This window comes from Lucilia sericata, unplaced genomic scaffold (genome assembly GCF_015586225.1).
Source record: "Lucilia sericata isolate MDLA Ls3-8-SP2 unplaced genomic scaffold, ASM1558622v1 Contig000687F_arrow, whole genome shotgun sequence".
NCBI classification, from domain to species: Eukaryota; Metazoa; Arthropoda; class Insecta; order Diptera; family Calliphoridae; genus Lucilia; species Lucilia sericata.
The window spans coordinates 133,691-160,000 of NW_023994690.1; the positions used below are offsets into that span (position 1 = coordinate 133,691).

At 32.3% G+C, this 26,310-nt stretch overlaps 1 protein-coding gene across 1 annotated transcript; it reads left to right on the top strand.

Moving 5' to 3' along the window:
• The first annotated feature begins 18,260 nt into the window (after positions 1-18,260).
• On the top strand, positions 18,261-24,961 carry LOC119607326 (putative uncharacterized protein DDB_G0282133). The gene is made up of 3 exons (XM_037961191.1): positions 18,261-18,552; positions 21,843-23,097; positions 23,188-24,961. The coding sequence occupies exons 1-3, from the start codon at positions 18,489-18,491 to the stop codon at positions 24,959-24,961; spliced, it is 3,093 nt and encodes a 1,030-aa protein (XP_037817119.1). The 5' UTR covers positions 18,261-18,488.
• The last annotated feature ends 1,349 nt before the right edge of the window (positions 24,962-26,310 follow it).

The window sequence follows — 26,310 nt, forward strand, 5'->3', positions numbered from 1 at the left end:
ATTTGTCGAATTATCTTTAGTAGTTTCTGAGAAAACTACTCAAGAATTAGGGAAAAAAACTTAATTTTTTTGAGGTAGTCTGAAATTTTTACTCATAACTTTTTACGTTGTGAACCGATTTTGCTGATTTTCAATACCAAACTGCTTAGGAAAACAATGAATATTCTCAGTGAATTTGGTTGATTTCATTTGCTTAGTTTTAACGTGAGCGTGTTTTAACCAGACAGACAGACAGACGGACAGACGTACATAGCTAAATCGACTCAGAATTTCATAAGGACCCAGAATATATATACTTTGTTGAGTCTCAGATGAATATTTTTTGGTGTTACACACGGAATGACAAACTTATATATACCCTCTATCACCACTGATGGTGGTGAAGGGTATAAAAAGTATAATAGTGCTGAATTTCTTTGTCAGATCAGTGTTATTAATAGGTGTATCGGTCAAGAATATTTTCAGGCAATTGGATTATTTTGCCAAATCTAAGTAATTTGCTGTTTTTTCATTGCAAATTTTTTCAAAACAATTTATAAATCACACGATATCCATATGAAACTTAAAAATATATTTTTTTTTTTTGTAAATAAAGTTATCACAACATTAAGTTAACGTGCGTGTGACAAGGTCAATGAAAGTATAATTTTAAACAAACATAAAAAATGGGCACATTTAACCAAAAAAAAAAAAACTAAAAATAAAACTAAACACTTGTTTTTTTAATTATTATTAACTGGATTTAACTTTAAAGGTTGTTACTACTATTGTTGTTGCATTTAGTTTGTGACATTTAAATTAAAACAAAAGTATAGTTTAACCAAAATTAGATACACAAACATAAAGTAACCAGTTTAAAGTTGAAAATACTTTCTTTGCACCGACTAATGTTTTAAGTTTCCACCAAATGTCAGTTACTTTTCTTTGGTTTTCAAATTTTAAATTTGAACTGTTGTGTATAAAGAGTTGAGGTCATAAATTTGAAATTTACACAACTTGAAATTTTATTAAAATGTGTGTTGGTTTGTTTTTTTATTACATCTTCAACTTCACATTAACAATTTCATTTTATTTTATTATAAATTTTATTATATGATTGTTAATAAAAACAAATGTAGCATCAAATGCTTTTTATTTTATTTAAAAAAAAAAAATTAAGAAATGTTGCAACTAATAATTAAAATTTAATATTATTTAATAAGACTCGTAATACCAGCTGCTGGTTTTTTTTTTAGATATTATCTTTAAACTATTTTTCTGGAATGCATTTTATTTGAAATCACAGCTTGAAATATTGTTATATAATTTTAAATTCACTTTTATTTTATTTAAATATAAATTAAACATAAAATTTCATTACTATTGTTGTTGTTGCTATGTTGGGGCGTAAAACATTTAGTTGACATTTCGGCACGTGAGTGTTAAATTTATACATTATACCACAGAGCATTCGATTAACTGGTATTTTAGTTTATAATCATGCTGCTGCATTTCTTGGGGCACGCGTTTTACACGCAGTTATCTAAGTTAATTTTTTAAAAGTTTTTTCTTAATATCGTTAATTTCACGGTTGAAAACTTAAATTGTTAATATGTATTTATTAAGTAATAAACTAAATAGTATAACTCATTAGCAGCTAAAAACAAAAGTCAAAGTTAATTAAAGATTTATTGAAAAGCAGTTTAGAGAGCACTATGGGATGAATGATAATCAAATGGTATAAATATGTAAGGGTCTTCAATTCAGCCAGGGATGGTATATGGAAAAATTGTACCGCAAAAAATTAAACTTTTTTGCATACTAAGCTATCGACTCGACTAGGCTAATGTCTAGACTTTAGACTAGAATATAAACTAGACTATTGACTATATTATAGACTATACTAGCTTACCCTGGGTGCTTCGCTACCCTAACCAAAATTAAATACATACATACAAAATTTTGTTTACTTTTATAGAAAACTAGCTATACCCAGTGTGCTTTGCTACCCTAAAAGCAATATAAATAAAAAATCTTCTTAATAATTTTGAAGATTCTAACTGTAATGTTTTCCAGAGATGCAGACGTTAATTAAGATTCTAGCTCTAACAGTTTCTCAGATATACGAATTTTTCTATTTAATTCCTATGGGAATGTCCGATGAAAGTCCGCCCTTTGTTTCTCCAAAATGTTCATATGTATAATAAAGTTCTTGCAATATTTGAAGAAGCTTGTTCTATTAGTTTCCCAGATAAGCGAAATTTTGTATTTAATTCATATGTGAGGTGCCAAGCCCCCCATTGAAAGTCCGCCTGTTATTCTCTGAATGTTCACATGAATGTCAAAGTTCTTCAATTAAAATTTGAAGATTCTAGCTGTAATAGTTTCTCAGATATAATAATTTTCTTTTTAATTTATATGGGGGCTCCCCCCATGACTAAAGTCCGCTCTTTTTTCACCAAAATGTTCAGATGAATATTTAAGTTCTAAGTGCAAAATTTGAAGAATTTAGTTCAATTAGTTTCCCAGATAAACCAATTTTTGTATTTTATTAATATGGGAGGTGCTGTTCCCCTCATGGGTAGTCCGCCAATTTATTTCCCAAAATGTTTACATGGATGTTAAAGTTACTCGTGCAAATTTTTAATATTCTAACTATAATAGTTTCCAAGATAAACGAATTTTTGTATTTAATTTATATGGGAGGTGCCACGCCCCCTAATGCTAATCCGCCCCACTTTTTGTCTTAAATAATTATATTGATACTAAAGTTGCTCCGACAACATTTGAAGACTCTAACTATTATATTATCTCAGATATACTAATTAATATTTTCTTAATATGGGCGTGGGCACGTCGACCACATGAAATTTCAACATAAAAGTAGCCTATAGTTCCTTCCAGACATACAGGAAGAAACTGTGAAAATTTCAGGAAAATCGGTCCAGCCGTTTGGCAGTCTATAAGACAACAAACAAACGAACAAACAACAACATACATGCAACATACTACACATACATACATACATACATACAGACATACATACAACTAAAACAACACAACAACAACAGACAACATCATACTGCATACAACAGACACTAACACAACAACACAACACACCAAACAAAACACACCCACCACACACACACACACAAACAACAGACATACAACACCACGAACAACAAAACAGACAGACAGACAAAGACAGACAGACAGACAGACAGGACAGAAAGACAGACAGAAAGACAGACAGACAGACAGACAGACAAAGACAGACAGACAGGACAGACAGACAGACAGACAGACAGACAGACAGACAGACAAAGACAGACAGACAACAGACAGACAGACAACAGACAGACAGCAGGACAGACAGACAGACAGACAGCAACAGACAGACAGACAGAACAGACAGACAGACAGACAGACAGACAGGACAGACAGACAGACAGACAGACAGACAGACAGGACAGACAGACAGACAACATACAGACAAGACAGACAGAAGACAGACATAGACAGACAGACAGACATACAGACAGACAGACAGAAGACAGACAGACAGACAGACAGACATACAGACATACAGACAGACACAGACAGACAGACAGACATACAGACAACAGACATACAGAAACAGACATATAGACAGACATACAGACATACAGACAGACATACAGACAGACATACATACAGACATACATACATACATACATAATACATACATACATACATACATACATACATACATACATACATACATACATACATACATACATACATACATACATACATACATACATACATACATACATACATACATACATACATACATACATACATACATACATACATACATACAAACACACTTTCATTTTTATATATATAGATTAAAAATGATTTAAAAATTTTTTAAAGTTTCGGTTTTTTTACGTTCAATATCACATGAATAAACTCACATTCAGGAAGAATCTCGTACTTTTAGTTTCATTCGTTTAGCTTCCACATTATAGAAAATTTCGAAATTACTATTTCAAAAAAAGTACTATAAAATACTTCTTATTTAGTCAAAAATTGTATGTTTCTGTGTTCAATATTATAGAGAATTCAAAAAATATAATTTGATAAATGAAAAAGTACCAGAAGTCCCTTTCAGTAGATTCTCATTCACTAAGGTCCCTATATTTTAAATTTTATATTTCTATGTTCAATATCGTAAAAACACCAAAAAGTACCATCGGAAAAACGAAAAAGTACAAAAATCTCTCTCATTAAATTCTCATTTAATAAGGATGTGTTCCGGTTAACCATTATAGAGAAACCAAAAGGTACCATTTGAAGAATGGAAAATTACTAAAGAGAACCCACTTACAGAATATTATTCAGTCAAGACCATGTATGTTAAAATTGATGTTCCAAGGTTGAATATTTTAGAAAATACAATAAGTACCATTTATGAGATAAAAAGTACTAAAAATTCTCTCTTAAAGAATCTTATTCAATGAGGACCGTGTATGTTTAATAATCATGTGTTTTGAATTCATATTATAAAACATACAGGGTATCATTTGAAGAAAGAAAAAGTACCAAAAGGAACAAATGGAACAAATTCTACCTTAGTGGAAAGTACTAATAAAAATAGTAAAATTTTTCCCCTTTTCGCTTAGAAATATACTTTTTTGAGAATTAAGTTTACAAAATGTTCCGTATTTAAATCTATATATCACAGATAAAACTCAACCGATTCAAGTCTGCATTCGTCTGTTCCAGAAAAATTGTGCTGTCAAAAAGGTACCAAACAATTTACTCAAATTTGGTCCTATATAGGCCTTAGTACTCGAATTCCATATAATATACCAATTGCTTATTTTGTGTGAGTAAATAAACAACTTCCTCAAATTTTATAAAAATTGGCTCAATGAGTTTGAATAAAATTAAATTTCCCGTTCTTCCCCTTTTTGGTACTTTTTTTTCCCCAGTGAAATAACAAAGATTTTGTTTCAATAAATATTACATAGTCCGTAATTTAAAGGAATACTTCAATAAATCAACAAAGTTTTCTTAGTGTGCTAAAAAAAGTACCAAAAATACATTTTTCTCCTTTTTACACCCAAAAAGGGCTGAATTTTAAAAAAGTACGAAACATGTGTCTCCTAATTTTGGGAGATAAATTCAAAATATTTACAAAAATTTTATTTTATTTATTAGTTGAAAAGTTATAAAGGGCCAAAAAAGGTACCAAAATCACCTTTACGAATTTCAAAAAAGTACCAGACACCCATCTGCTTATTTTAAGAGTAGATACATGTACATTTAAAATTTTTCTTGTATCACTAACATTAGGTAAGATAATTAATAAAACCAGTTTTAACCGTTTTTTTTTTCCTTTCTTACCCCTAAATGTACAAATTTCCATAAAAACACATCTACTGTCAAAATTTCATGATTCTAGGTTTAGCCGTTTGGACTGTGCGATGATGAATCAGTCAGTCAGTAACGCTACTCTTTTATATATATAGAAGATAAGGACTATAAACAGCATAAAAGATTTTACTTTTTTGAATATTAAACTATAGACTTCAATATAGACTACACTATATAATAGAATATAGACTAGACTATAGACTACTCTATAGACCAGACTATAGGCTAGACTATAGAATAGACTACACTATAAACTAGACTATAGACTAAACCGTAGACTAGACTATATACTATACTATAGAATAGGCTATAGAGAAGTCTGTAGACTAGGCTAGACTATAGATTAGACTATAGACAAGACTATAGAATAGGCTAGACTAGACTAAACTTGAATATAGAGTAGAATTGAATGCAGACTAGAATATAGACTAGACTATAGACTAGACTATCCACTAGAATATAAACTAGACTAGAGACTAGACTAGAGACTAGACTATAGTCTAGACTACAGACTAGACTATAGACTAGACTATAGACTAGACTATAGACTAGACTATAGACTAGACTATAGACTAGACTATAGACTAGACTATAGACTAGACTATGGACTAGACTATAGACTAGACTATCCACTAGAATGTAAACTAGACTAGAGACTAGACTATAGACTAGACTATAGACTAGACTATATACTAGACTATATACTAGACTATAGACTAGACTATAGACTAGAATATAGCCTAGACTATAGACTAGACTATAGACTAGACTATATACTAGACTATATACTAGACTATAGACTAGACTAGATTAGACTATAGACTAGACTATAGACTAGACTATAGACTAGACTATAGACTAGATTATAGACTAGACTTATAGACTGGACTATAGACTAGACTGATAGACTATAGACAGACTATAGACTAGACATATAGACTAGACTAAGACTAGACTATGACTAGACTATAGACTAGGACTATAGACTAGACTATAAATTAGACTATAGACTAGACTATAGACTGACTATACACAGACTATAGACTAGGACTATAGACTAGACTATAGACTAGACTATAGACTGGACTATAGACTAGACTATAGACTAGACTATAGACTGGACTATAGACTAGGACTATAGACTAGACTATAGACTAGACTAGACTAGACTATAGACTAGACTATAGACTAGACTATAGACTAGACTATAGACTAGACTATAGACTAGACTAAAGACTAGATATAGACTAGACTATAGACTAGACTATAGACTAGACTATAGACTAGACTATAGACTAGACTATAGACTAGACTATAGACTAGACTATAGACTAGACTATAGACTAGACTATAGACTAGACTATAGACTAACTATAGACTAGACTATAGACTAGACTATAGACTAGACTATAGACTAGACTATAGACTAGACTATAGACTAGACTATAGACTAGACTATAGACTAGACTATAGACTAGACTATAGACTAGACTATAGACTAGACTATAGACTAGACTATAGACTAGACTATAGACTAGACTATAGACTAGACTATAGACTAGACTATAGACTAGACTATAGACTAGACTATAGACTAGACTATAGACTAGACTATAGACTAGACCATAGACTAGACTATAGACTAGACTATAGACTAGACTATAGACTAGACTATAGACTAGACTATAGACTAGACTACAAACTAGACTATAGACTAGACTATAGACTAGACTATAGACTAGACTATAGACTAGACTATAGACTAGACTATAGACTAGACTATAGACTAGACTATAGACTAGACTATAGACTAGACTATAGACTAGACTATAGACTAGACTATAGACTAGACTATAGACTAGACTATAGACTAGACTATAGACTAGACTATAGACTAGACTATAGACTAGACTATAGACTAGACTATAGACTAGACTATAGACTAGACTATAGACTAGACTATAGACTAGACTATAGACTAGACTATAGACTAGACTATAGACTAGACGATAGATAGACTAGACTATAGACTAGACTATAGACTAGACTATAGACTAGACTATGACTAGACTATAGACTAGACTATAGACTAGACTATAGACTAGACTATAGACTAGACTATAGACTAGACTAGACTAGACTATAGACTAGACTAGACTAGACTATAGACTAGACTAGACTATAGACTAGACTAGACTATAGACTAGACTAGACTATAGACTAGACTAGACTATAGACTAGACTAGACTATAGACTAGACTAGACTATAGACTAGACTAGACTATAGACTAGACTAGACTAGACTAGACTAGACTATAGACTAGACTATAGACTAGACTATAGACTAGACTATAGACTAGACTATAGACTAGACTATAGACTAGACTATAGACTAGACTATAGACTAGACTATAGACTAGACTATAGACTAGACTATAGACTAGACTATAGACTAGACTATAGACTAGACTATAGACTAGACTATAGACTAGACTATAGACTAGACTATAGACTAGACTATAGACTAGACTAGAGTATAGACTAGACTAGACTAGAGACTAGACTATAGATTATACTGTAGACTAGACTATAGACTAGACTATAGACTAGACTATAGACTAGACTATAGACTAGATTATAGACTAGACTATAGACTAGACTATAGACTAGACTATAGACTAGACTATAGACTAGACTATAGACTAGACTATAGACTAGAGTATAGACTAGACTATAGACTAGACTATAGACTAGACTATAGGCTAGACTATAGACTAGACTATAGACTAGACTATAGACTAGGCTATAGACTAGACTATAGACTAGATTATAGACTAGACTATAGACTAGACTATAGACTAGACTATAGACTAGACTATAGACTAGACTATAGACTAGACTATAGACTAGACTATAGACTAGACTATAGACTAGACTATAGACTAGACTATAGACTAGACTATAGACTAGACTATATATGTAGCAGACTACAACACATTTTATTTACTTTTTGTGAGGTTAGCGAAGCCACCCGGGTACGTCGGTATTTCAATCTAAAAAGTATGGATGAAAGTGCAAAAATTACAACAACAAAATTTTGCACAAAATTTCTAGCTTTTGCTAACACAGTTGCAAAATCTAATTAACCCACTGGTTCAACTTCCATTCGTTTTGTTCAACGTTTGACCTTTTCATTGCTGGAATTAAAAAATATAACAAATTCATAAATTTTATGACACTTTTACTTATTTCTTTAACCCAACTTTAGGGGTTCGTCGCAAAGGGCAAAAAAACCATAGAGGAGCACTTTCTTTTTCATTTCAAGATAATGAAACTGAAGATGATAATGATGATGTTTAATTTCGCTAATCCAGCAACAGTGTTAATGACAAATATTAACATGGAGATCAGACAATCATGATAACTTAATTTGTCATTTTTTTTTTTTTTTTTCAAATCATTAATGAAATTTTTAAGCAAAAATTTCATATTACACGAAATATAAACTTTATTTAGTATTTGCTCGATTATTTTTGGAATTATAAAGGAAAAAAAGCATATTAAAGACATGTGCACATAAATACTCGAACATTTAATTAAATAAATAAACGCATATGAGCATGAAATTTACAAACTCGAGTTTATGTAAAATAATAATTTCTTTTTACTACAAATACAACTACTGCGATCGTCGTTATTATTGTTATTATTATTATTATTAATAATTCAGTGTTAACCATTATAATTTGTTAGTCACGCGTAACTGTACAGTATTTCATTAAACGTTCATGAAAAACCAAAACTCTCACTCTGAACTCATTGATCATTGTCATGATCACCACCACCAATCACATATCAAATAAATTGTGCACGAATTTAAGCGCTTTGAAAGACGTTAAGAAAAAACTTTGAAAATCTATTTAAATATACGGCATATTTAAGTACTTAGTTGTGCACTTGAATATGCCCAATTTCATCGCCATTCTCTAATATTTAAACTTTAAATTATAAACGTTAAAGACATTTTACGAGGGGACTAATATGAAATGTGATGCGATCTCCATTAACAAATAATATCCACCCTAGCACTGTTTTAACCTATTTTGGATTCGATATTTAAATGATCAATAGAACTAAAGTGGTTTAGACTACAGACAAGACTATAAAATACACTACATATAGAATAAACTAAAAACTAGACTACAGACTAGATTATCGACTAGAATATAGACTAGACTATAGGCTGGACTATACACTAGAGTGTAGACTTGACTATAGACTGGACTATAAACTAGACTATAGACTAGACTATAGACTAGACTATAGACTAGACACTACATATAGAATAAACTAAAAACTAGACTACACACTAGATTATCGACTAGAATATAGACTAGACTATAGACTAGACTACAGACTATACTATAGACTAAACTATAGACTAGACTATAGACTAGACTATAAACTAGACTATAGACTAGACTATACACAAGACTATAGACTAGATTATAGACTAGACTATAGACTAGACTATAGACTAGACTAGACTAGACACTACATATAGAATAAACTAAAAACTAGACTACACACTAGATTATCGACTAGAATATAGACTAGACTATAGACTAGACTACAGACTATACTATAGACTAAACTATAGGGCACTGGCACACGTTCAATATATATTGATCAATTTGGATCATGACCCATTTTAATGGATTGATGAATACCTCGGGTATGCTACACGTTCAATATTTTTTACGTCAGTATTTGCAATATTTTATGGTATACGGGTCAGCAGATGATTAAACGAATGCCTCGAAAATCCGGAGTTAACACAAATGGTTGTATCATGAGAAAAAAGTAATTTTCTGTTATATTTTTTAACAACTTTTAAAACAATATTTCATTGTTATTTGTTTTATTTTATTTATTTTTACAAATTTTACAAAAGTATCGTGATTGATATCACAAAACATGCTACACGTTCAATATTTATCACGTGATCCATTATAAATATTGATAATAATTTTGGATTTCACAAAATTGGGGTTTTCTGTGATATGGAATACGATCCATCAATATTACATGCTACACGTTCAATATGTGATATGTATTGAACATGTAGCATGTAATATTGATGGATCGTGTTCCATATCACAGAACACCCCAATTTTCTGAAATCCAAAATTTGTATCAATATTTATAATGGATCACGTGATAAATATTAAACGTGTAGCATGTTTTGTGATACCAATCACGATACATTTGTAAAATTCGGAAAAATAAATAAAATAAAAAAAAACAAAGTCAAATATTTTTTTAAATGTTAATAAAAAATATAAAAGATAATAATTTTTTTCTAAATTTGTTTGAATTTGGAGTTTTCGCGGCATTCTTGTTATCATCGTACGATCCGTGTAGCACGAAATAATGAAAATACTCGGTATGCTACACGTTCAATATTTATCGCGTCAGTATTTTCATTATTTCGTGCTACACGGGTCGTACGATGATAACAAGAATGCTGCGAAAACTCCAAATTCATACAAATTTAGAAAAAATTTATTATCTTTTATATTTTTTATTAACATTTAAAAAAATATTTGACTTTGTTTTTTTTATTTTATTTATTTTTCCGAATTTTACAAATGTATCGTGATTGATATCACAAAACATGCTACACGTTCAATATTTATCACGTGATCCATTATAAATATTGATACGAATTTTGGATTTCAGAAAATTGGGGTTTTCTGTGATATGGAACACGATCCATCAATATTACATGCTACACGTTCAATACATATCACAATACAGCAAATATCACGATATATATTGAACGTGTGACACTGCCCATAGACTAGACTATAGACTAGACTATAAACTAGACTATAGACTAGACTATAGACAAGACTATAGACTAGACTATAGACTAGACTATAGACTAGACTATAGACTAGACTATAGACTAGACTATAGACTAGACTATAGACTAGACTATAGACTATAGACTAGACTATAGACTAGACACTACATATAGAATAAACTAAAAACTAGACTACACACTAGATTATCGACTAGAATATAGACTAGACTATAGACTAGACTACAGACTATACTATAGACTAAACTATAGACTAGACTATAGACTAGACTATAAACTAGACTATAGACTAGACTATAGACAAGAATATAGACTAGACTATAGACTAGACTATAGACTAGACTATAGACTAGACTATAGACTAGACTAGACACTACATATAGAATAAACTAAAAACTAGACTACACACTAGATTATCGACTAGAATATAGACTAGACTATAGACTAGACTATAGACTAGACTATAGACTAGACTACAGACTAGACTATAGACTAGACTATAGACTAGACTATAGACTAGACTATAGACTAGACTATAGACTAGACTATAGACTAGACTATAGACTAGACTATAGACTAGACTATAGACTAGACTATAGACTAGACTATAGACTAGACTAGACTAGACTATAGACTAGACAATAGACTAGACTATAGACTAGACTATAGACTAGACTATAGACTAGACTATAGACTAGACAATAGACTAGTCTATAGGCTATAGACTAGACAATAAACTAGACTATAGACTAGACTATACACGAGGCCATAACCTACACTATAGACAACACTTTAGACTAGTTTGTATCTTTAAAGCTGATCATTTTAATCTAAATACATAATAAATTGTGTTCAAATGAAGTTTCAAACATATTTCGTAATTTTATGCAAATATGTATGTACAATCATCAGCATCATGTGCTACTTCTTATATTAACACACGCTACCCAAATCTATTCAAATATGAACCTACTTTAGCTATTTACTTATAAACTTAGTAAATAACTAGTACAATTTCATATTACGTAGTATTTTCCCTTTCGGTTTGATTAAAGAAGGCGCCAATAGTATTTTACTTTTTTTTCACAAAACATTACTTAATTATTCAAGAAGTGAAAAATGTTTATTTTTTATATTTTTAACATTACATATGACATTACATAAAAGGCAAAATTTAAGACTCCCCAATTATGATCACATGCTAAGCGAATGTCAAACAAACATTTTCACTTTCCCCTTCTTTTAGCGTCATTAAAAATGCAAAATTAATAAAATTTTAATTGCAATCATGAAATCTTAATTAAAGTTAAACATTGTAATTAAATTACAAACATTAAATGACATAAATTAATTACATACATACATATGTATGTATGTAAATAGATTTGTTTTTGCCAAAAAAAAAAAACTAAAACATAATAACGAATTTTATTATTAAAATTTTGTATAATAAATGTCAAACAATAAAAGTTCTTTAAGTGTATGATGGCGATTATAAATCCAGAAAAAAAGTGAAATTCTCTTTATGAACATTATTTAATTTTAAACGAAAAATGCGTATGAAAAAATTATAAAGTGTTAACTAAATAACAATAAAAAATATGACGAAAAACTAACTAAACCTAGTAGTACATAAAAAAATATAGTGTAAACAATTAATAAAACACATTAAACAACAATAACAAACATCATTATGATGTGAGTATTAATATATAACAATAATGAAGTTCAAGAAATGAAAAATAGTAGAAGTGGTCAAGTGAGAGAAATGGGTCTTTGGGTACATGACAAGTTCCTGTAATTTATATGCAAATAAAATTCACAACAACAATAAAGCTAAAAGAACCACAACAACTGTTGTAGTATAACAAAAAAAACAACAAAAATATCGAAACGATATGAATTCGTACCTTTCTTTATATTCATATTCATAAAAATTTTTTTGTATTCGTTTGTACGATTTTTATAAAAAAAAGTACCACCATTGAGGAGGCATGTGCTTCTTAATGTTTATTGAAGTTTAAACATATAGTGGTAGCTTTTTAACAACACTACAACTAAAGTTGTGTTAAAATTTCCCGACCTACGAACACAGTAAACTGACAAATGAAGGTACAATAACATACATTGTACTAATAAAGAAATGTTTGCTACACTGTTCAAAATTAAGTGGAAATTGTTCATGCTAAGAAGAACCGCGTTCGCCTTTTTTAGAAACAAATAGTAGTAGGACAGAGCATGATTTGATGATCTGTCAAAATTTTGTGTAGAAGAGTAGAGATGGGATCGTCTAAACGCAATATGTAACCATCCACCATCACACATTGAGAGAAAATTTGACAGTCGTATGGCTCTCTTCATGTTTTGAAATGATTCAAATGATTCGCATTAGATCAGGGATGTATTTTTATGTAAACACATACAAAAAAAGTGAAACAGCTGTTTCCATGTTACTATGTTATTGTTTTATACCAATCGTGTAAACACAAAGAATATAAATCATACGACTTTTATTCTCTTTTTTGTCATACGGATGGAATTTCATTTTACTTTTTCATTAGACTTTACGTACGTAAAGTGTGATCGTGTAAAGGCCCCTTAAATAAATTTTTTATCAGATGACCGAGTATTCTCATACTCTGGGCACTTTTGACAAATGCTACTAGCATCGATCGAATCAGTAGTAGGGTTCTATAGTTGAAACGAAAAGTCGACTTTTCGACTTTTTGCATTTAGTTAAAAGTCGACTTTTCGACCTTTCGACTTTTTCCATTTTATGAAAAGTCGATTTTTCGACTTTTCGACCTTTTTCATTTATTTAAAAGTCGACTTTTAGACTTTTCGACTTTTAGTATTTTATAAATGGTCGACTTTTCGACCTTTCGACTTTTTCCGACTTTTCGACTTTTTCCGACTTTTTTCGACTTCTCGACTTTTTTCGACTTTTCGACTTTTTCCGACTTTTTCCGACTTTTTTTGACTTTTTTCGACTTTTCGACTTTTTTCGACTTTTCGACTTTTTCCGACTTTTCGACTTTTCGATTTTTTACGACTTTTTGACTATTTTCGACTTATTTCGACTTTTTTTCGACTTTTTTCGACTATTTTTTTACTTTTTTCGAGTTTTTCCGACTATTTTAGAGTTTTTGACCTCTTTTCCACTTTTTTTAAAATTTTCGACTATTTTCGACTTTTCGACTTTTTTCGACTTTTTTCGACTTTTCGACTTTTTCCGACTTTTCGACTTTTTCCGACTTTTCGACTTTCTTCGACTTTTTTCGACTTATCGACTTTTTTCGACTTTACGACTTTTTTCGACTTTCCGACTTTTCGACTTTTTTCGACTTTTATTTACAAAGTCGACTTTTCGACTTTTTTCATAGACGATAGTCGAGTTATCGACTTTTTTGGAACAAAATAGTCGACTTCGACTTTTCGACTTTTTTCGACAAAAAGTCGATTGTTCGATTATTCGAAAGTCGATTTATAGAACCCTAATCAGTAGCATTTGTCACAAGTTCCCTCTGATGATCTGGCCAGATTTCAGCAGATCGTAACAGATGGGGGATTTTTGTACCCCCCAAATAAAGAGGATGACCAAAGTGCCATGAATATTTAATCATTGGTGTCCATTTGGCTTGTTGGCCGTGCTTCACATACATTATTATACAATTCGGGTTATCGTAATGGATCCAATTTTAAATGGCAAGTAATAATTCGGTACAAAAACATTTTAGCAGCATTTCGAACACGCAAAATCTATCTATCGAGGTCTATCGGCTTCAATTCGTATGGTACCTGCTTTTGGAATCCTTTGAAATTGCTGTTTGAGTATCTCCCAATGATTTTGTAATCCCTTGTTGAGTTAGACAGTATTAGATATTCAAACTCTCTTATTCTTCTCTAATTTGAATAATCTTGTGAGTTCCAGTGTTCTCCGAGAGAACCAACAGGAATTTCTTATACATTTTATTACATTTGATATACTTTATATAATGAAGGACTCTGTTATAAGACACAGAGAAGGTATTGTACCAATTCTACTTCTTTATCTAAAATATTTCTGTGAGACTATACGAAACGATCTGACATGGGTCCAACCATTATAATGCCAAGTAAGTATGCTTATTTAACAATATTCTATCAAGGACATGGAAAAGTAAGGTCTTTTTATTAAAAAAAATGGTGTATTGTGGGTAATCTGCAAGTAGTAATAATGGACCAATTGAGTTCCAATATTTCGCTTGTCATTCATTGATTCTGTTCGATAATTTTGCGGATCATTATCCTTAATATCGACAAGTTTTTCTGAGAACAGGGAGTCAGAGATTCGAGTTGAGATTCATAAAGATTCGGAACTATCCTTGTTGATGTTAAGATTAAGTTTTTATATTCCTCTCGCCTCTACATCGATGGCGTAAATGCTTGAAAAACAGTACAGACATTATACAAGTATGTCGTCTCTAAAGAACAGTGTTTGATCGATGTATCAAGATTTAGTTTAGATTACACTAGCGATCCTATCAATGAAATTCTGGGATTTTATAATAGATCGTTTCGCCAAGAAAAGATTTTTTGACATTACATACCGTTGGCAGAAATTAGCCTCTTATAAGGAACGCTATATCATCACTTGATTATATAAAAATCGTACACAAACATCTGTCAGACTTCAGTGACTTTAAGGAGGAATCCATGACGTTCCATAACTCCGAAGTTACATTATAAGCACTGGTTCTAGTGAAAAACTATACAACAGGATCTATAGTGATTTGTAGAACCTTCTGGTAACAGCCGGGATAAGCTACAGACATGTGTGGTTACTGGATTGAATGGCTCTGGTCTTAGATAGACAAAGCGTTTTGTGTGACCTTCGAATACTAACGCCATTATTTACTAGACACTTCGTATGTAGATCTTCTACTTAGAATATGGGATGAATCCTCTGAGTATTGTATCTGGAGTTGGGACAATATCAATGTAGATTCAGTATACACTCCTTACACTCGCTCTTCCACTTTTAGATCCTTTGTAAAGACGGACCGTCTATAATAATTTTTAGAACCTTCTGGTAACACCCGGGATAAGCTACAGATATGAGTGGTTACTGGATTGAGTGGCGATGTCACCTAGCAGTTATATCAGGTCTTAGAAAGGCAAAGCGTTTTGTAATCCTATAAAAGAGTTATTGTCGCCCATTAGTGTGACCTTCGAGTACTAACGCCATTATTTACTAGACACTTCGTATGTAGATCTTCTACTCAAAATATGGGATGAATCCTCTGAGTATTGTGTCTGCAGTTGGGACAATATCAATATAGATTTAGTATACACTCCTCACACTTGCTCTTCCACATTTAGATCCTTTATAAACACGGATCGTCTATATAGTTTTTATTCCAATTTCGAGTTCTCCGTGATGATCAAATCGAAGTTTCTACTAAATGAAAGTACAATAATCAGTATTATCCGGGAGATTTTATATCTCCCCAATAAAACAGGCTGCCATGAATCTGAATATGGTATCAGAATTTCTCATTCACATTATCCAGGTATCATGTTCCAAAGATTGAAAAATCAGTTTTGGCCACTTTTGGGATATTATGTAATCTTATGTTATGAAGAAATTCTGTCAGCTCGGTGCGATCGTAACCAATGCAATAAATACTCATCTGTTCCTCGACGTCCTCGCACAACCCACCGACCCAATTAAACACTTAAAAAGTCTTAATTGAAAATTACTTTACTCCTCCCGTTCAACACTTATAGTACTCTGTTTATCTAGGCATTTAACTTTAGCCATAAGACCTTGGAAACTCTGCAAACCATCCTACTATGCCAGGATCAGTTGATAGATTCCCTAAATTTTTCGAAGATCAACCTATAGTAGTGGCAGATGGGAGGTTTTACCCAAATTGCTTATCGAAGTTCATTGTGAATGTGTTCCATCAATCGATAGATGAATTTGTCAGTTTATTGAATGTTATACCAGGCCAATCAAAAAGTTTGAAGACCAAGAATTGGAGGCTGCTTGAACACTGACATGAAAATCAATTTTGCAACGAATCATTAATTGTGATGAAAAATTAATGTATTTAGATAATCCGAATGTAAGAATTCCGGGAAACCAGCCAAATATCCATGGCACTAAGGTATGGCTCTGTATTTGATGAAAAAAAGCTGAAATCTGTACCGAATGCAACTCACTCGTTTGTGGCGTGCATTGGACGAAAAAACGACCTGAATATGCAGCCTGACATAACAACATAAATGAAAATACACCCTTAATTTACATAATTAGCTGCTAATTATCAAATTTTGAAAAATACTTCAATTTTAAATAACACCCACTGAAATTACTACCGGTTTTTCTCAGCGTGTATTACGTCGTACAACTTTAGCTACTTGTACCTTCATCAACAAAAAAGCGACAACAATTTGTGGTCGTAAAAGAAATGGAAATTACTTGACTTGACTGTGGTCTTCTAGTAAATGGCTAATAAATATGAATGTCTGTCCTGACAAACAAATAACTCTACAAACACATATGTCAATATTATTAAATTGAATGTGTGAGACTGTCTGTCTGTCTGTCCGTCCATCCGCTGCAGGTTTGTGTTGTTGGTAGCTGCTGCGTTAGTAACTTTTTAGCACTTTGCTCGATTTTTTAAACACGACTTTAACTCATTTCTCTGATTTAGTTATTTTCATTTAGCACTGCATACGAAGAAAGAAAGACGAAAAAAGAATGTATGCTGAAGACTCGACCAAACTAAACCGAACTAAACTAAAATAAACTTGAAAATGTGTAACACTTTTTTTCGTGTGTGAAATTTGTTTTTTTTTTTTTTCTTTAGTTTAATTTTTCCCATTTATTCGATATGAAATTAAAACAAAATTTCTTTTAACAATGGCCACAATTCATATATCGTAGTCATTTAACGCGCGCAGTCGCAACGTTACGGACGGAAGGAAATTCAAATTACAAATTACATACACACGCGCATACATTTATGGATTTATAATTAAAATAATAACGCCTTTGTTTCATTATTTTTTTTTGTGTCTAATAACGATTTTAATTAAGAAAACGAATACAATTAATAACTGTTAATAAAGGATTTCGACAAAAAAAAACTAACGTTAACGTAAAAAAGAATTCAAATTTGAAATAATAACGCCCAAAGTTACAATTGAAATGAAAAAATACCGTTATGGTTTATTTGCCCTACTGCTATTTGGATTATTTTACTTTTCAGAAGGTATAAAGGATAACTTGGATTATATTTTATAAAACAAAAACTAAAGAAACAGAAAAATAACTAATTGTGTAATGAAATGTTAAAAAAAAATTATAATAATTTGTGCTGTTATTTAGTTAACGGTTATAAAAAAAAGAGAGTGTGCTAAAAAAAATTTAAATAATATTGAAAAAGTAAACATGTTTATCATAATAAAAAGGAAAAGTAAATTTTAAAATTAAAAAAAAAAAATATAGATAAATATAATCTACATGTTTTTGGCTAAAAAATCTAAAGCTTATCTTAAGTGTACGAGGGTAGTGTGCAAAATTGTTACAAGCAAGAAAATGTTTCAAAAACTCAATTAAACTAATATATATATATATTATTTATATTGAACACAAAGGATCCGGATTATGAACCAGTTTTAGAATAGAATGTATACAAATTCGATTTCGGGTCTGTAAACATAAATTTCCAAATCTGATTTGTAAGTTCTAATAGAATAATTTCGACGAATGCCTGAAAATGTTCCAATCATTTCAGTATCCCCGTCCGTTTAATAACATTTGCCCCAGCGTCAATTTACATTTATTTATAAAATCTCGTTTATCACCCAAAAGTCCAATCTGTTGACTTTAAAATAAAGATTTAACCATGTTTTTCTTTCTTCGAGAATTCAGAGATTCAGATTTAGCGCTGCACAATCCTTTAGAAAAGTATATTTTGGTCTCGTAAATTAAAAATTTCATGAATAATAAGGTCCTCTTCAGAAATTAACCTTGTATGCATAGGTTAGTTTAGAAAGAATAATGTATAATACATCAAATCTGAAGAAATACACTCAATTATTTGGAAATGTTGTTGGGAATAACATTATATAGTGCTATATAAAAAGTGTTATAGTCCGATTTTCAGAAACTCAGTTTCCTGGAAGTAGTTCCTAAGAATCTGCCAGTCAGTGTTCGTGCGATATGTTATATCGGGAATAACATTGATCTCGAGATATTTGGATCAAGAATTTCTCGGTCTACATTCGTTTGTATCCATACGTTTATCCAATTTTGTGTATTTGTACCTCTAATCCGTTGTGTCCACTAAGACTTCTTCATTCTGAGGAGGCTTCTCGTTATGATTACCACATACGATCCATTGCTTCATTATTCCAAGTGAATGTATAGGATTGTGTTTTAAATTTCAAATCCCTTTTCTTGTTTTAGAATGTATTTTCGCTCTTTAGTTGCCGATTATTCTCAATGTAAAACGTAGCTCTTTTACATTCCAATACGGACTTAAATTTAACCATCTAATTGCCTTTTGCCTGTCGGCTGGCATCATATTTTATAATCCAGTTTATACATTCCTGAAAGCTAGTGTTGTGATTATGGTTTTCAGTGCAGAACCCCTGGTCCGTTTTGTTACCCAGTTTAGAGTCATCTGATCTAATGATTCACTTGACAATTATATTCTATCTGAGATCAGAGTCTCAAAGTTTCCGAAAATTGGTTGACACCCAAAGATGTGGCAATAATATGGCAGAATTGGTTTAATCGCGCTTTTATAAAGCCACTGTGTCTAAGTGGGACTAGGCCCCATTCTACTACAAAGAACCCAGCACGATGTGCCTTGTTGATCCTATCCTCTAAGTGGTGTCTCCGGTTAAGGATTACACCTAAGTAATTAGCGGTAACCAGGAAGCAGGGCTCAATATACATACGTAAGAATTGTTGTCTTCTTTGTGAAAAAAACAGATTTCAGTCTTCGCAGGGTCGACATTCTCCGTTGAACCCAGCTAAAGGCCATGTTTAGAGCCTCTTCTGGCTATAAATCTGGTTACCTAAAATAAAGGGATGAGCAAAAATGCCAATTTCCTGATAGTAATATCATACACTGCTTATCCATCTGTTCCTTAGCATGTAGTTGAATCAGTTACGAAACACGAGGTCAACATAAAACTGGTCTAATTGGATAGTTTACCAATGTGTGTATACAGTTTGTTATCAAAAGATTTACCTATATAGTGTACAACTTTATTCAATGCTTCTTCAAACATGTTCATTAGATCCAACGTTGGCGGTAGTGTCGGAGAGTCAAAGGCAGGGAAATCTGATGTTCATAAATTTTTCAATAATATTAGTTTTAGATTGTGGAAATGCTCTTAAAGATATTATGAGAATGTTTAATATTTGGGTTCCGGGGTACTGCAATGCGATTAGTAATGAAGTTTCGGACGAACTAGCTAGATTGGGTTCGAACCTTGACATATGTATATGATAGGGATAGAAGAGTGAAACCACCTATCTGTCACTATTATATGTTGATTTTCGAGAGAATACGTGAAATCATCAACCAGTCCTTGGGTAGTCGAATGGATTGCAAAATATCAAAGCCAACACTTTATGTGAAGACTTCCCAGATACTTATGGGAATGCATAGGCGCTGTCTAAATATATTTTGACAGGATCTTAACGGGGTAATGCTCAATTGGAAAGCAGAAAAGTAAGAATATGCGAAGATGCAGAGGAACTAGACGATTGAGCACATAATTTAGAATACAGAATCCTAGAATACAGAATCTCAGGCTTCGAAACTTAACCCTCCATTCTACTACTTTTTATTAGGGGGCAATGGAGTCGAGTCGGTAAAAAGTTCCAGATGAAATCACTTGGAAATCAACTTGTTTTCATTCCTCTCAACTGCTTATTTAGTTTACTTTTTGTTTTTCTAGTGTTTTGTTTCTCTGTATTAGTCCTCATATTAGTCCTTATTCCTTACTGAAGATTTACCAACTATAGTAATACTTGTTCTAAAAACGACACATGTTTTGACGTGGGGTATATACGGACTCGGCTTGTTTATTAGTTTTTTTTCGCACCCATAAATTTTTTTTCACAAATTTATTACCATAATTTTATTATTTCTAGAAAATTAAACACAAGTGTTTATGTTGAAAAACTTGTTCATTTTCCATTAAACTTATCACACAAGCCTCGTTAATAAATACTTGTACTTTCTTTTTAAATCACACAATAACATTTTTTTTTAACAATGTGTTACTTTTTTTTGGTGGAAAAAATAAAAAATTTTTGAATGTAGGTTTATTTAAGAAATTTTAAAATAAATAACTTGTATGTAGTACGAGTAAGAACTCAAACTGGTTAACAAAAATAATGCACATAATCTAAACGTTAAACAATTTCACCCAGGATGAATGGGAAGCATTGATAAAAATAAACTATTTCACTCGAACTAATTCCCATTATATACTCTCTTACTACTCAGTTAATGTTTTTATGTTCATTTCACTCTAGGTAAACCATGTCCAGAGCGAACGAGACCCCACAAGACCCGCTGTGATGCCTATTATAAATGTACCGAATTAACGGCCGATAAACATGTGTGGGTGCCTACGCGATGCGAAGAAGGACTTGTATACGAACACACTCTAGCAGTATGTGTACTACCAGCCGATGATTGGGAATGTCTAATGGGTGACCATAAGACCAATTCCAATCCAACGCAAAAAAATGAAAAACGCCAAACAAATCCGACCAGTAATAAAGATGCTGACATTTATATAGTATCGAATGCTGAAGACGAAGAAAATAGTTTAAATAGTAAATTTGATGATGGCAAAGTGGAGATTATAATAGGACCGGGTATAAGTGGTGAGGATAAGGGAGAGGGCGATGATGACCAGCTGTATGATGGTAGTGGTAATGGTGGAGAATTGGTGGAATTGGATGGTTTTATGCCGGCACAAAATCGTGAAGCTGAAGATGATATGGGTGTATTAAAGGAAGGAGATGAAGTGAATAAGAAATATAAATTAGAAATCAATAAAGTGGAACAAAAAGAAGAACTAGAAGAAATGTTGCAAACTATAAAAACAAAAGCGGAAATAGGACAACCCTCCTCCAATATAGATCCCAAATTAACGGCACATTTACAAAGATTGTCTCAGTTAATAGATGGCTTAAAACAAACCTATCAGTCACCAGAAGCTAAACCACAAAATGAACAGGACTTAAGACCAGATCAACTGAATGCTTTTTTGGCACATTTTAATATTAAAAATAAGTTTGATAGCTTAGATCCCAATGAAGGATTGAAGGGTGTTAGTGGTTCCAGCACCACCACACCTAAGCCCAATAGAACTTTGCTTTATAAACAAGAGTTTAGTACGAAATTAAATCCCGAAACCAAGGTGGTATTATCAAATATGTTACCTCAACGTTATGGTGGCAATAATCATGACAATGGTAATTCCGGAGGTGGTTATTCTAATTCCCAAATTGTGGTTAATAGACCTGAGGGCTCGGTACTCTTTAGTCTACCCACTGAACATCATTTTATGGAACATCCAGAATATTCTTCTGATAATACACCCAAAATTTCCGAAGAAACTTTAAAAACAGTTTTAGAATTGTCCAAACAAATGATAGCTCAACAAAATGTGCCAAAGGTCATACCAAATCCCACTTACTTTGCCTCGCCCATAATGCAGCCTATACTATTGACTCCTCATGTCGATAGCCCCTTTTCTACCAATTACATGGGCGCTAGTTCTAGTGGTCTGGGATATTCAAGTCAATTTACTAATGGAGCGGTTTATAATCAAAATTTCAAGTATAAAAAACCGGGCAAAAGGCCACAACAACATAATGCTGTTAATAATGGTTATAATGGAAATGATAATGGAGGTTATGGTGGCAACAGTGATAATGGGGGTTACAATAACAATGGTTATGGCAGCGATAAACCCACCACAACTATAATTCACAACAATGTTATACCTGTACATGTATCCACTACTAGTTCGGGAGAAAAGGAAGTTTTAGACAGTTATGGACAAAGTTTGGGTTTGTATCCACCGCATCACGAAGAGAGACCTGATAGCAATACAGACTATCATGAGAATTCTAATTCAAATAATGGTTATTCCAATGGATTTCAAAATAATGAGTATCCCAGAACAACTACGAAAAGACCTTCGTATGTGGGCATCTCAACTACCTCTAGTACCTATGGTTCTACACCCAGACCTTATGATTATCAACCTACCGCCAGTACAATTAATCAGTACTTTACACCCAGTGAACATTTGGGAGAGCATAATGTTAATAATGTTTTTCCCTCGGTGGATAATTTTGGCAGTGTACCCAGACCCTTAAAGGGTAAGAGACCTAATCTACAATTATATAAACCCTCCCAGGAATATGTGAATAATGAGGACGGCTATGGCAGCCAGAATCAATTATTTTCGCAAATCGATAACCAAAAACATCATATGAGGCCAAATTCTCAAAATTATGAAAGCATGGAAAACGAAAATGATGATCTTATGAACAACTATCAAGATGACAATAATGAGGAGGAATCCCAATTAGTTACCTATACCTATGGCAAGAAAAAGAAACCGGGACAACAAGCTCAGTACTCAAATTATGCAAACTCTAACCCACAATCTTCCCTTAATTCAGCTTTTAGCAGCAACAATCCCTATATGTCTAGACCTCAAACCAATCACCATAATTCCCCTTCCTCTTCCCATTCATATTACTCCTCAGGTAAAAATAAATACACTCCCATAAGCTCACCCATATCCTCGGCCTACTCCGATGGTACACAACTTGTGAATGTGGGTGGTAACTTTATAAGCTTTGATGTTTTTCAAAATTCTATACTCCCTCTAGTGGGCAATAATCCGGCCAGTCTTTCCTCCTCTCTCAACAATGTGGAAGTGATTACTTGTGCGGCCGGTGTAAGACAACCCAATACCACGGATTGTACACGCTACTATGTATGCAGTAAAAAGGATGGCAAAGTTCTATCCTACTCCTGTCCGCCCTATACTGCCTTCAATCATGAGGCACGTATATGTGATGCCAAAACGTATGCCTTGTGTAATGCTGATACCATAGTGCCCAGCTATACAGTATCCGAAAATAAACGCCTACAGATGGAAACTTTGAAAGCGCTGCAGGAAGCCAAACGTCGTCAAATGTTACAACAGCAGCAGCAACAACAACAAGCCATTAAAGCTCAAAATCTCGCTAATCTATTGCAGCAATACAATAACCCCTCCTCCTCCAACTCACCCTTCAGTAACCCCCTCACATCTATAACTTCTCCAGATCAAGATAGTTCAGAGCAAAATATGCTCGATTCCTATATGCAACAGGCCTCCTCGTTATCACAAAGTTTTGGCACAACACCCCGCCCCCAATTAACCACACCCACCGTTAAGAAACGCAAATATTATTGCAAAGAGGGTGATAAAATCGCCGATCAAACTTCAATTTATAATTATTTTGTTTGCTACAAAAATGCCCAGGGTCAAATGAAGGGTCATAAGATGACCTGTTCCAAGGGATTGCTATTTTGTCCGAAATCCACTATGTGTACCTTGCCATCAAAATGTTCGTAATTTATTTATTTAGTTTTTAAACCTATTAGTTTTAGTTTTCAGTATTTGCCAATTATCTGTAATTTTAATTATTTATTTATTTAGTTGTTAAGTTTAGCGAAACAAATTTATTTATTTATAACAAAAAAAAACTAAGAATTTAAATTAATCCCAAAAGATTACAAGAAAATTATATTAATTACTACTATATATAATTATTTTGTATTTAAAATAAGAATAAATTATTATGTACGATGAAAAGAATGTTTAAAATATGTGTTTAATTTTAAACTTGAGGAATTATATTTTCAACTTTGAGTTCAAAGTCTAGATTAAATATTTTTCACAGAAGTATTATTTTAGTCTTAAGCAAGAATATAATATGTACGGCCAAAGGCGAAGAGCTCACCGACTTTTGAGCCCTTCGACATAATCAGTACATCACACCTGTGAGAGTGTACATCCTAAATTATTAGAATGGTCGTACTGGTATCATACTGACTAAACAGTTCATACAGTTCACCAGAGAGGTCATCCCAGTTTTAATATCCCGCAGTTGTTGAGGCAGATCAGGAAGAACCTTCGTGAATACGAGAAGATCATACGAAATTATGTACAGGATCACTTTGTAGATCGAACTTTATATACAGAAGCTTTGAACGATACTCATAAAGACGCCATCAATACCTCGGTATCAGGTTACCATATGAAGGTAGATGGTTCTAATTAGACTTATCGCGATTAGCTAGATAGTGTGATGATTTATCGAATATTATAAGGGTCGCTCGTCAAAATTCTTGGAAATGATGTTTATGCTCAGAAGGAAGACTAACTGGGACTTCAACCTATTTCCCGTATCAACATTGATAGAATCGTAGAGAAACTTACACTCTTTCAATGTCGCAACAGCTAGGACGTGCAAAACCTCAGTACAAAAAAAAGAGATACCCTAGGTGGTTTTCTGATAAACTGTTCCATAGAGCAGAAAGATCTGGCGAATGGTGTATATATAAATCATCTCTGAACAAATTCAAAAATCGGGTTAGGATCGCAATACGTAACATAAGAAAGAAAAGCTTCTCAGGAGTTATAAATACAACTGGCACAAAAATAACAGAACCGAAGTATACAAAACAAGGCACAACGAAAGATTATGAAATCACTTAAATTTTTTATAAATTTAAAAGCTTTTAATCGGATAAAATTAATAAATTAATAAATTTTACATTAAAAAATTAATTTTGGTATCAAAATAAATAAAATATCTGTTAATTTTCATTTTTGTTATACCTACCCACTGTATTTTTCATACATAACTTTTAAATGCAACCCTGCACACTCTTTAGCATTGACACAAACCTCTCCACCCA

Excerpts from the sequence above, each read along its gene's own strand:
- LOC119607326 (XM_037961191.1), top strand. The coding sequence starts at position 18,489 with ATGAAAAAATACCGTTATGGTTTATTTGCCCTACTGCTATTTGGATTA. Across the intron at positions 18,553-21,842 it reads ATTATTTTACTTTTCAGAAG|GTAAACCATGTCCAGAGCGA; the intron begins GTATAAAGGATA and ends ATTTCACTCTAG. Across the intron at positions 23,098-23,187 it reads ACCAATTACATGGGCGCTAG|ACAACATAATGCTGTTAATA; the intron begins TTCTAGTGGTCT and ends CAAAAGGCCACA.